The sequence below is a fragment of the Capra hircus genome, chromosome 3, assembly GCF_001704415.2.
Source record: "Capra hircus breed San Clemente chromosome 3, ASM170441v1, whole genome shotgun sequence".
Taxonomy (NCBI): domain Eukaryota; kingdom Metazoa; phylum Chordata; class Mammalia; order Artiodactyla; family Bovidae; genus Capra; species Capra hircus.
In genome coordinates, this window is record NC_030810.1 from 53,701,924 (window position 1) to 53,715,666 (window position 13,743).

Here is a 13,743-nt window from a genome sequence, read left to right on the forward strand (position 1 = left end):
TCATTATTTCTTGGGCAATGCCTACAGAATTTATACTTCTACATTTTAGTGTAGGTATTTTTACATTCACAGGCTATAGGCTATTTTCCTTAGGATACTCTGATACACCAAGTAATGTTGGCATGGACTTATTACTATATTCTAGAAAGTCCAACTGTTTGAGGCTGTTTGTCTGCTTATTTATCAAAGTCAACCTATGTACACTGGGATAAAACAGTTCAGAATCAAGTTATATAAGGCAAGCTTATTGCAACCATCCCTTATTTTGCCTCACTTTAATAAATTAAAAACACAGTAAGACACATGGTGAAACAAGTGTTGTCGCTAAGGTTATGATTATCACTTAAGTATATGACTGCACCTTATTCATATAATATGTGTATGTTGGAAGACATATAAAAAACAATTATTTCATATAGCTACTTCAGTCAATTTTATGTACTAATGTTCTCCATCGTATTGGAATTTAGTTTAGCTTGCTCTAATATATAAAATATGAAATATGGACAATCTGGAAAATGAGTTCCATTATCTTCCTAATATATGTAGAAAGTATTATTTTAAAAAGCTTAACTGTCAATTTTAATAACAGTAATTGTATTGATGTTTTAACCTAAGAGCTGTAAAATTACATATGCATTCAAGCCCAAAATTTCCTTAATATAGTAGCTTTTTGTGATAGCTGATTTCTAAATATACTTTTCTCTAAACAAACATCCAACTGATACTCACATTTGCATATAAATAGCACCTATAATAATGAGATAATATTTGTATCACCCAAGAAAAAATTTCTGGAATATGTTGAGAATTGAATCCTCCTAAATTAATTAGATAACAAGTATCAGTAATTATGAAACCATCTGTGAGCAACGTTCTAAATAAAATTTATTCATAAACACTAGAGGGTGCTCTAATTCAACAGTGTCTGCTCATTGCTGAGCATCTGAAAGCAACAACCCTGTTAATCAACTATATTCCAATATAAAATAAAAATTAAAAAAACAAAATATAGTGCCTGATATCTGGCACTGGTGCTTAAAATAATTTTCTCCTTAATTAAAGATAAATGAAGATAATTATCAGCACCAACAACTTTTGCTTTTGAACTATATAGAGAGATACTTCATGAGATAAAATTTCATCTTTCCAGAATATACAATAAAATTCAGTAGAATTCTACTGAAATCATTTTTATTGTACAACTATTATATTTAATATTGTGTTAAGTGAACAGAATAGAAAATAAGTACAGAGAAAGTATAAAGACAGTCCTTATCACTAAAGGAAATTAATGCAATATTCAGATGGTTAACAAAAGGTGTATCCTGTATAGTACGGACTTAGGTTCAAGGAAAATTACAAAATGAGCTACACAGTAGCTCAATTTCAATTGCTAAGTATTAAGGTATAGTTTAGCTATTTTACAAAAGCAACTTGAAACAGTATTTAAATAATAAATAAAAGTAATGCCGTTGGATATCATCTGTTGTCTCAAGAAAATATTTTTAAAGCCAACATAGGAAATTGAAAATGAAAAAATCCAGACTTTGAATATCATAATAGGAAATAATAATAAAATCAATCTCAAATCTTCATAAGAAATACATTTACTACTAGCTTTTAAAATTTTTTTCTAAAATATTCACAACCTCAATTACAAATCTTTGAAATTTTCAAAATTTAAAGTAATTTATATGTTGCCATTTGGCAATCCAGGAAAGCTCCCTGCAGTATATGTTTCCAATAGATAGCATTAAACAATTCCAAATAACAAAGCTGAATGGCAAACAATATCAATTTCTATGTATTTCAAGAAAATGACTATTAACTGAGATAGTACTTAACCCCAAACAAAGTATGTTGCCTTTAAAAATGTTTACAGAGAAGAAAAACAGAACATTATCTATACTTCTAAAGTCACATAGCAAAAAGGTAACCAGTCTCTCAGTCTCTCACTCTTTCACACACACACACACGCATGCACACACTACTCACTCACACACAATCCACTCCTCAAGAGGAGAGTACGTGGCATATACCTACCTCTCTTTCTCTCATTCCTTTCCCTAACTAATAACTAAGGGACCCCACAGAAATCCTGAACAGTGGCACCTGTTCATAAAAGGCCACCTCAAATTCACAGCAGCCCCAGATAAACTGTTTAATAGAACACAACACTAGACAAAAGCCAGAGATAGGCTTGAACCAGACTCATAAACCACCCAGACTCTGGGAAACAAAATACACTGCAAAGAACTAATTAGACTGCTGGAGTCCAGAGAAATCCTGAAAACAGAAGCACTGGCTAGAGTTTGAAGTATACATTTGGCATCTATATTCTCCTGGCACTCATCTCCCCTTTCTATGTTTATCTGCCTTGCCTCTGCCAGATTCCTAGGGCCTATTATACTCTAAATGCCCAGCTGCCAGCTTCCCTATTCAATGTTACGTCATTTAATGACCTTCTACTGCAATAGGTGACAACATACACATTTGTTAGAGTATTAATGAAGTTTGAAATGTCCTGCCCAGTTATGAAGGTTTTCTGAACCATCATATACACCTCTACTGACAGAAAAGTATGGCTCAGATATAATCAGTTGTCAGGGAAGTTTTAGTCTTTTTAAAAGCAAGTCTGAATTCATACTACTTACAAACAATCATATTTTGGAGCTACAACATAACCATGATCAAGATCTTAGCTTGTCACTGATATTTAGAGCTTTTGCCCATTAATCTGAAAAGCAAAGAACCAACTAAAGTGAAGAATGGGTAGAAAGGTGCAATTTTATTTGTAAATACAAATATTCATCTCATTATTATATCACATAAAAACTTACAAACCATGAGACTAGAATACTCTATTCAAAAAATAATTTAAGATGAATACCTGCTTTCCATGACTCCTGAATCTGGCTGCAAACTAAGAGTCTCTGTTGTAATTTCCACTTTTCGTACACTTCCAAAGAAATCAGTTATCAGGACATTTTTAGGATCCCTCTGAAAAAGATCAGTGCGATGTCCAGGAGTAGACACACACAGACTTTTGGGGCATACCTGAAACTGAAAAAAATATGTATAGCAATAATAAATACACATGCTTACATATTCATACAGCTTATATTAAATTCATTAACACAACATAGTAGACTGTAGTATATTTTTAAAACTCTCCCAACCTAAAGAAGATCAAAGATTGTAGTTCTAAAGATTAAACTTTCATTGCTACTGTACTGCTTGACACTGTAAGAAAGCTTTACAGACATTAGAATAGGTTATTCATAAAACAGGAAGCTGGCCAGGAAGGAAAACAACATTCCCTTTTTAAAATCATATGCTACGAAGTATGAAAGCAAGTTAGTCCCTCAGTTGTGTCCAATTCTTTGAGACCCCATGGACTGGAGCTCACCAAGCTCCTCTCCATGGGATTCTCCAGGCAAGAATACTGGAGTGAGTAACCATTCCCTCCTCCAGGGGATCTTCCCAACCTAAGGACTGAACCCAGGTCTCCTGCATTGCAGGCTGATTCTTTACCATCCGAGCCACCAGGGAAATCTATGAGAACTCACAGGCAACAGTATGACAAAAGAACTGCTTTTTTCTGCATCTATATCCATCTCAGTAGAATGATCTTATCAGAGCAATTTTTTAAACATTTTGCAACCATGACCCTTCATTCAAATTTTAAATTCCAATAAAATACTTATTATATAATAGCCAAGTATGTAAAGAAGATAAAATCAGAGCTGCTCTGGACTGCAAGAAGCTAAAGCATAGCCTTGCTATCCACCCCACGTCCTCCTGCAGTGAAGCTACATAAACTATTCTAAAAATCAGGTACCTTTCTCAATTTATCCATAAACCCAAAGCACCTCAAGACACGCTAGTGCTCCAAGGAATAGTCTGAAAACTACAACTTCATCACTACACAGCTCTCACAATAACTTTTAGCTCAATCTTATACCCGATATTCTACACCAGTGAACTGCCAAGCACACCAACAGGACGTTTGGTCCATATCAAAAGGTCCTTAATATTTGGTCCTGTCCAAAACCATCTGGCACGAACTAAATATGTTCATGGACATTTGGACAAGCCAAATTTCAAGGATCCTTTCAGTTCAGTTCAGTTCAGTTCAGTTGCTCAGTCATTGTCCGACTCTTTGCGACCCCATGAATCACAGCATGCCAGGCCTCCCTGTCCAACACCAACTCCCGGAGTTCACTCAGACTCAAGTCCATCGAGTCAGTGATGCCATCCAGCCATCTCATCCTCCGTCATCCCCTTCTCCTCCTGCCCCCAATCCCTCCCAGCATCAGAGTCTTTTCCAATGAGTCAACCCTTCACATGAGGTGGCCAAAGTACTGGAGTTTCAGCTTCAGCATCACTCCCTCCAAAGAAATCCCAGGGCTGATCTTCAGAATGGACTGGCTGGCTCTCCTTGCAATCCAAGGGACTCTCAAGAGTCTTCTCCAACACCACAGTTCAAAGGCATCAATTCTTTGACACTCAGCTTTCTCCACAGTCCAACTCTCACATCCATACATGACCACAGGAAAAACCATAGCCTTGACTAGAGGGACATTTGTTGGCAAAGTAATGCCTCTGCTTTTGAATATGCTGTCTAGGTTGGTCATAACTTTTCTTCCAAAGAGTAAGCGTCTTTTAATTTCATGGCTGCAGTCACCACCTGCAGTGATTTTGGAGCCCAAAAAAATTAAGTCTGACACTGTTTCCACTGTTTCCCCATCTATTTCCCATGAAGTGATGGGACCAGATGCCATGATCTTCATTTTCTGAATGTTGAGCTTTAAGCCAACTTTTTCACTCTCCTCTTTCACTTTCATCAAGAGGCTATTTAGTTCCTCTTCACTTTCTGCCATAAGGGTGGTGTCATCTGCATATCTGAGGTGATTGATATTTCTCCGGGCAATCTTGATTCCAGCTTGTGCTTCTTCCAGCCCAGTGTTTCTCATGATGTACTCTGCATATAAGTTAAATAAGCAGGGTAACAATATACAGCCTTGATGTACTCCTTTTCCTATTTGGATCCAGTCTGTTGTTCCATGTCCAGTTCTAACTGTTGCTTCCTGACCTGCATATAGGTTTCTCAAGAGGCAGGTCAGGTGGTCTGGTATTCCCATCTCTTGAAGAATTGTCCACAGTTTCTTGTGATCCACACAGTCAAAAGCTTTGGCATAGTCAATAAAGCAGAAATAGATGATTTTCCTGGAACTCTCTTGCTTTTTCCATGATCCAGCAGACGTTGGCAATTTGATCTCTGGTTCCTCCGCCTTTTCTAAAACCAGCTTGAACATCAGGGAGTTCACAGTTCACATATTGCTGAAGCCTGGCTTGGAGAATTTTGAGCATTACTTTACTAGCGTGTGAGATGAGCCCTTTGCCATGGACCAAATGTCTTATGGACATGTTAGGCAGGATCAAATGTCTGCTAACCCCAATGCCAGATGCACGTTCATTCACTATGCAAAGCATAAAAACTTCCCATTATACATATGTCATATATGAAAACTGATAAGACTTGGGTCTTTTCTTCAAGTCTAGTCAGAGATGAATAAACATAGCAAGGTAGGAAAAAAAGATAACAGGTTCTAATTCAGAAATAAATAAACTTCTAAGTGTTTGAGGATAAGAAAAAAGAGGGAGTGGGACTTAAGCTATTTTTTGAAAGAAAAAGGAAGATTACAGATGGGAAATAAGAGCATTTCTAATAAAGGAGCGGCTGTAGAGATGTGTAAGGCAAAGAACCCAGCTTGGGAGAAGCCCAGGATATTGGAAGGAAACCATTACAGGCCCACTAGTAAAGGCCCAGAGGCCACAGCACTTGCCCACCTGCGGCAACAAGACTATGTGCACAGGTAATCGCCAACACGACAGGAGAGGGATGAGGAAGGACAGAGCAACTCTAATTAATAGTACACAGGTGTTCCAAGAACCGTGCAAAGCTGTTTGAAAGTATTCTCATTTAAGTTTACCAATAACTTTGAGGTATACAAAAATTATTATCTCCCCTTCAAACTAAAGCTCAAAGAACTTAAGTAATTTGTGTAACATCACAGTGCCTTCCAGATTCAGGAAAGCAACAATAGGAAATAAGAAGAGTTCATGATATAAATTAAGAAGCAAAGAGGGGAAAAATGGGTAAGGGAAGGCTAAGAAAATGAAATGTGAAACAAGGACAAAACAGATGGAAGGCTGAAGAAACAAAGTAAAAGATAAAATAAACAAAGATAAAATTAAACTTCTAGGTATAGTGAAGGTATTCCTGTGTGAACAACCTGGTGGGCTTTGTTAAGTACACAATAAACATTTTCTTCCTTGCTGCTAAAAAACAAACAAAAAACATACTTTCACTTTAAAAAAAAAAACTGAATTATAACTGACACAATTACATTAGTTTCAGATGCACCACATAGTGATTTGCCATTTTTGTACATTATGAAATGGTCACCATGAGAAGTCTAGTTACAATCTGTCATCATGCAAAGTTATTAAAATATTGACTATATTCCCTATGCCATGCATTATACTGCTATGACTTATTTACTTTATAACTAGAAGTTTATACTTCTTAATCCTCTTTACCTATTTCACCCGTGCCTCCCCTTAACTCACCCATCTGGCAACCATCTGTTTGGTCTGTCTCTGACTCTTTCTGTTTTATTTTTTAGATTCCACATATAAGTGATAGTATACAGTACCTGTTTTCTCTCACTTATTTTACTAAGCATGATACCCTCTAGGTCCATCCATGTTGTTGCAAATGGCAAAATTTCATTATTTTCTTTGGCTGAGTAATATTTCATTGTGTGTGTGTGTGTATATATATATATATATATATATATATATATATACCACATCTTTACTCATTCATCTATTGGTAGAGACTTACAGTTACTTCCATATTTGGCTATTGTAAATAATGCTGCTATGAACATCAAGGTGCATGAGAGTGTTTTTGCCTATTCTGTATTCTTACTTCCTCACTGTAAATTAACAAGTACGCAAGCATAGGTTTATTTCTGGACTATCTATTCTGTTTCATTGTTCTCTATATCTGTTTTTGTGCCAGAACCATACTGTTGTTAATTACTTTTTTAATTTGAAGATCTAATTGACTCTATCAGGCCAACTCATGAGTCAGGCAGCATCCCATCCAGCAACTGAAAGGGTTCTCTGAGGGGTTGTAAAAAATAGGTTTTCATAGGAAGAAAGGTAAGGCAAGGTAGCTATTAGCAAAAAAAAAAAAAATCTTTTTAGGCCAGGATATCTTCCTTTCTAGGGGGAGGGACAATAGAAAGGCAAGAGTTTAATCATGCAAACTGCCTCTGGGGTGATGGGGGATAAAGAGAAACCATAACATTTTTGCTTAATTCCCATGATATCCGGAGATGCTGGTTCCAGGTTCATAAATTTTAAGTTGGTCATATTTCTTCATTCCATTTCTGACCTTCTAGTCTTAGGGAGGTCATTTCCTTGGTGGTCAGCAGCTGTGAATATGAATTTAAAGCTTCTGAGAAAATACAACCCACCATGGGGATTACTTTGATTATTATAAGCAGGATTATCCCCAATGCTTAGAATGCACTTCAGAGTCATGGTCCCCAATACTCAAACCAACCAAAGACTCCATTGAAGGAATTAGCCTTTTAAGCCAACTGGCTTGCTCAGTGATCTTATGTAATGGAGTTTCACCTTCCATAGACGTGTCAATCCAGGTATAGCAAGTAATACTAGCCATAGCACAGATACCTCCTTGTTGACCTAACAGATAATCAAGGACTATTCTATTATCAAGAACAACTACAGCCACAGCCTAAGAAAGCTTTCCAGGCAGCTAGTGCTTTCGCAATGGGTTCTGCAATACTTTTAAGATTTACGGAGACGCTTCTGATCATATTCTCATTTTTATTTACTCCTAATCAGGGAAACTAGCCCTGCCAAAGGAAGCAATTTCAAATCCTAAATGCTTCCTGGTAGGTCCTTTCTAGAACAGACAGGGGCACAGTTAGATAACCTAAAAGGTATCATCTGCTTATATACCAGTCATCTAGGCATTCATAGACCCAAGGAAAATAACCATCACAAACCAAGACAAATCCTATCAGGGCACAAACTACTTCCACGTAGGCGGCACTGTTAAAGAATTCATTTGCAAGTTCTGTTGCTTCTGCCCATTCAAGCCAAAGGTCAGTTAGATTTTCTCCTAAATCTGAAATAAAAAGTTGTTCTAAATATCAGAGGTTATCCCTCTAAGCAATGGCTTGGGAGATATGGATAACAGTGTTATCTTTCTAGGTAAATGCCAGACTAAAGAAGGGAAAGCAAAGAAGAAGAGCTTTCAGTTAAAGTATGAAGTATCAATCTGTCATCATGGGCAGAAGCAGTCTACATCAATGTGAGTTATTTCTCTTTTTTGTCAGGTTGATTCAGAGGTCTCCAGCATTTGGACAGGACCAGATGTCAGGTAGAATCCTCCTTGGCTCTGAGATGTGTGCCCAAGGCTAAATACCTCTTAGTTTTGCAGCGGTGTCAGCAGTCAGAAATACTTGGTAAGGTCCCTTCTAATGGGGCTCATAGGCTGCCTTTGTTCTTGTACTGTGCTGTGCTGTGCTTAGTCTCCCAGATGTGTCTGGCTCTTTCTGACTCCATGGACTGTAGCCCGCCAGGCTCCTCCAGCCATGGGGATTCTCCAGGCCAGAATACTGGAGTGGGTTGCCATGCCCTCCTCCAGAGGATCTTCCCAACTCAGGGACTGAACCCAGATCTCCCGCATTGCAGGCAGATTCTTTATCAACTAAACCACCAGGACAGCCCAAGAATACTGGAGTAGGAAGCCTATCCCTTCTCCAGGGGATCTTCCCAACCCAGGAATCCAACAAGGGTCTCCTACATTGCAGGTAGATTCTTTATCAGCTGAGCTACCAGGAATGCCGCCTTTGTTCTTAGTGATTTCAAATCAAAACGATGAGAGGAAACTGGAAACGTTAATTTGGTGAGTCACTGTCATCTGAGGAAACTAACCAAATCCAGAATTCACTTTCAGTTTACAGGTACATAATAAGACCAGAAAGACAATTAGAGTCCATTATCTATAAAGGTACAAATATAATTTTTCTATGATTATCCCATTTTTTAAACCAAGATATTGGGATTCCCTGGTGGCTCAGACAGTAAAGCGTCTGCCTGCAATGCGGGAGACTCAAGTTCGATCCCTGGGATCCTGGGTCGGGAAGATCCCCTGGAGAAGGAAATGGCAACCCACTTCAGTACTCGCCTAGAAAATTCCATGGATGGAGGAGCCTGGTGGGCTACGGTCCATGGGGTCGCAGAGTCGGACACGACTGAGCGACTTCACTAATCACAGTAAAACTAATTTGTCTATATTAAACTTGGCCTGATTTTTACAGAAGTACAACAAGAATAATGATTGACCATGTAAGTTCTTTTTTAAGATTGCTTTGCTGGAACTTTGTAAGCAAAGTACCAGGTTGATTTTTCCAAGCAGTTTTCTTGAAGCTGTCCGGTCATATCTGAGTTGATGTACACCTCTCTCAAATATAAAACATTCCAGACAAAACAGATTAATACAGTCAATGTTTCTAATTGTGTCCTGTTACAAAGAGAATGAAAATAAGAATATTCACTAAGAGTTTCTGAATTTTGGGGATCAGATAGGAAGAAAAAGTAAATGTTTCATCCTTATTCACCAACGTATATCCTACCAAGTTGTTGACAGCTTAAGGGAAAAGATTTCTTTAAATCTGGAAAAAAACATTAAAGAACCCATAATACTTTATAAACACAAAGTCATAAAAATTAAAATCATCCTTATCAGTTCATTCAGTCTCATGTTATTAATTCTTGTTCCTCTTGAATACAGTTTTTTTTTTATCCATTAGTTCTTGCAACCTCGCCTGAGGATTAAGGGTGATAGGGACAGTGATGATTCCAAGAAATTCCAAGGTTTTCATTAACATTCATATGATTTTCCCAAGGAAGTGGGTGCCTCTATCACTAGAGATTGTGGGAGGTATAGCCACACGGTACATCCTTACTAATAAACCCAAATTTATCTTAATTCTTCTAAAATAAGAAACCAAGGGGACTTCCCTGGGAGTCCAGTGGTTAAGACTCCATGCTTTCATGGCCAAGGGCCCAGGTTCAATCCCTGGCTGGGGACCTAAGATACACATCTTACAAGCTATGCAGTTGTGGCCAAAGAAAGAAAGAGAGTGACCCAAACCTATGTTCAATAATTCCATGGTTCAGTATTTTAATTTGGAGAGATCTATAATAGATATTCATTACATTTCTAGCATTTAACTTAATTTTGGCAAAACTTTAAGGTTTCAATTTACTGAAAAGATTTGGGAAACTGATTTGAAAAACTCAACTAAATAAAAGCTTTTTACCCTACTTATGTTTATCTATAGAATCCGCCTGCCAATGCAGGACACATGGGTTCAATCCCTGGGTCAGGAAGATCCCCTGGAGAAGGTAATGACAACCCTTTCCAGTATTCTTGCCTGGGAAATCCCATGGACAGAGGAACCTGGCAGGCTACAGTCCATGGGGTCACAAAAGAGCAATTAAACAACACCATATTTACTTACTTGCTCTTAGCATTATTTAGATTACTTGGGGATACATCATATCCAATTATTTTTCTTTCAAGCCTAGTCCTGATAATTCTAAAGAGATGTTTGTTTTAACCAACAACCTTAAATTAGCTTTTCTTCACTAAAAATATCTCAGATCACATAATTTTGAAAAGCATTTCAGTTAGTTTCTGTTAACATTTCTGAGAATTTCAGAATGCCCAATCTTTATGAGCTTGAGGTTAAACTAAATAAAGCTCTTTTACAAAATAATTTTGCAGTACCATCCAGAGGTTACACATACACATGCATATCCACAACATAAATATGTAGATACACACAGATGCAGAGATCTTATACTTACCAATATTAGTAAGAAACACACCTAAGATTTTCTTATCTGCCCAATCTCCAAAGATTTTTCCCCACCTCCCCTTTTTTTTTCTGAAGAGAAACAATTGCAGTTTTAAAGAACGGATCTTAAGTCTCAAAGAAGATGGGAATAGGAAATCTGTATCACAAAGACACAGATTAAGTGCGAACAACTGTCTCCAAAGTCCCAATATCTACAAGTACTCTGAGATGAACAAAAGAGGCTTGGGGACACAAAAAGGAATGACATCCACCCACCTGTTGCCGGTATGTTTCTTTCCCTCTGGGTATATCTAGCTTAGGGTATAAGGGCAAAATAAATTCTTACTAGGCACTGAGTTCCTCTAAATGTTTAAGGAAATAATTTAGCACTTTACTCCAAAAATCCCCGTTTCACCAACTTTGCAAGGGGCCCATATGGGGCCATTTTAGTTGATGCTGAAAACCTGCATAGGCCTTTAAGAACAATTTCTTTTTCAGTGTCGCAGTTGTTCACAACTGATCTCTGGGCCAACGTTTTGATAATGAACTCCCAAGAAGGTGAAATTGGGGAGGCTGAGGCATTGTTTAAATATCTTTTCTAGGTTTAATTTTTCATTAGATTTCTGCAAGGACTCTTCTAGTGAAGTTATTTTGAAATTTTGAAAGCTTTTAGAGACTTCTGCTTACTAATTAAATCAGGTATTCCATTTGGTTTGTTTGACTTGGGAACCCTTGTTTTTAAGGGTACTTATTAAGTGACCTGCAAAGAATATAATCAATCTGATTTCGGTATTGACCATCTGGTGATGTCCATGTGTAGAGTCTTCTCTTGTGCTGTTGGAAGAGGGTGTTTTCTATGACCAGTGTGTTCTCTTGGCAAAACTCTATTTTAGCCTTTGCCCTGCTTCATTCTGTATTCCAAGGCCAAATCTGCCTGTTACTCCAGGTGTTCTTGACTTCCTACTTTTGCATTCCAGTCCCCTATAATGAAAAGGACATCTTTTTGGGGTGTTAGTTCTAAAAGGTCTTGTAGGTCTTCATAGAACCATTCAACTTCAGCCTCTTCAGCGTTACTGGTTGGAGCACAGACTTGGATTACTGTGATATTGAATGGTTTGCCTTGGAAACCAACATCATTCTGTTGTTTTTGAGATTGCATCCAAGTACTGCATTTCAGACTCTTTTGTTGACCATGATGGCTACTCCATTTCTTCTAAGGGATTCCTGCCCACAGTAGTAGATACAATGGTCATCTGAGTTAAATTCACCCATTCCAGTCCATTTTAGTTCTGTGAAGAAAGCTGAGTGCCAAAGAATTGATGCTTTTGAACTGTGGTGTTGGAGAAGACTCTTGAGAGTCCCTTGGACTGCAAGGAGATCCAACCAGTCCATTCTAAAGGAGATCAAAGAACTAAATAGACATTTCTCCAAAGAAGACATATGGATGGCTAACAAACACATGAAAAGATGCTCAACATCACTCATTATTAGAGAAATGCAAATCAAAACCACAATGAAGTACCACTTCACACCAGTCAGAATGTCTGCAATCCAAAAATCTGCAGGCAATAAATGCTGGAGAGGGTGCGGAGAAAACGGAAGCCTCTTACACTGTTGGTGGGAATGCAAACTAGTACAACCACTATGGAAAACAGTGTGGAGATTCCTTTAAAAATTGCAAATAGAACTGCCTTATGACCCAGCAATCCCACTGCTGGGCATACACACCGAGGAAACCAGAATTGAAAGAGACACATGTACCCCAATGTTCATCGCAGCACTGTTTATAATAGCCAGGACATGGAAACAACCTAGATGTCCATCAGCAGATGAATGGATAAGAAAGCGGTGGTACATATACACAATGGAGTATTACTCAGCCGTTAAAAAGAATTCATTTGAATCAGTTCTGATGAGATGGATGAAACTGGAGCCGATTATACAGAGTGAAGTAAGCCAGAAAGAAAAACACCAATACAGTATACTAACACATATATATGGAATTTAGAAAGATGGCAGTGATGACCCTGTATGCAAGACAGCAAAAAAGACACAGATGTATATAGCAGACTTTCGGACTCAGAGGGAGAGGGAGAGGGTGGGATGATTTGGGAGAATGGCATTGAAACATGTATACTATCATGTAAAACAAAAAATTAAAAAAAAATAAATTGCATGTATAATATATTCAAAAATTCATTTTACAGTCATATAGTATGGTATATGAACCATAAAGCATATTAATAACAAAGTAATTTTTGAAACCTATGGAAAGGATACTAGTCTATTAAGCAATTATATTAAAAATGTAAATTGGAGGGGAAAAAATGAGAAAGCTGGTAAATAGGTTAAAAAATTTAAACCATTTTGATGACTGGGTTCAGGAAATATTTGTAAACTCAGTGGACAAATGCAAAATAATTAAATTGTGATCAAGAAACACTGCCAGGAGCCAGACAATAAATAAAAGTCATCCTATGACTTAAATAAGAAGATGGTTGATGAAGTTTATTGAAACTACTTTGGCTTTTTTTTTCTTTTTAAGATAGAACTCTGTATACTGCAGTAGAATGGATTCTCTACTTGATAAGGCTTCTCTCTGGAAAACTGTAGACTGTAATGTCTCTAATAGAAGAAAGTAAGGTGACAGGAAAAAGATGCACTAGCATATTTAAAGGATGTTACTATATATCCTCTTAAAACTAAATCCTGTGACTAAATTATACTTTAACAGCCTACCATCAATGTCCTGTATAAACAATGA

The 13,743-nt window shown here is 37.4% G+C and overlaps 1 protein-coding gene across 2 annotated transcripts in view; it reads right to left on the minus strand.

The window, feature by feature from the left end:
• The window catches only part of PIGK (phosphatidylinositol glycan anchor biosynthesis class K), a 155,729-nt gene that overhangs the window by 94,800 nt on the left and 47,186 nt on the right, over positions 1-13,743 (minus strand). For both annotated transcript variants that reach the window (XM_005678232.2, XM_018045587.1), the window contains exon 9: positions 2,894-3,066. In XM_005678232.2, coding sequence (XP_005678289.1) covers positions 2,894-3,066 — 173 coding nt within the window. The remainder of the gene's footprint in view (positions 1-2,893; positions 3,067-13,743) is intronic.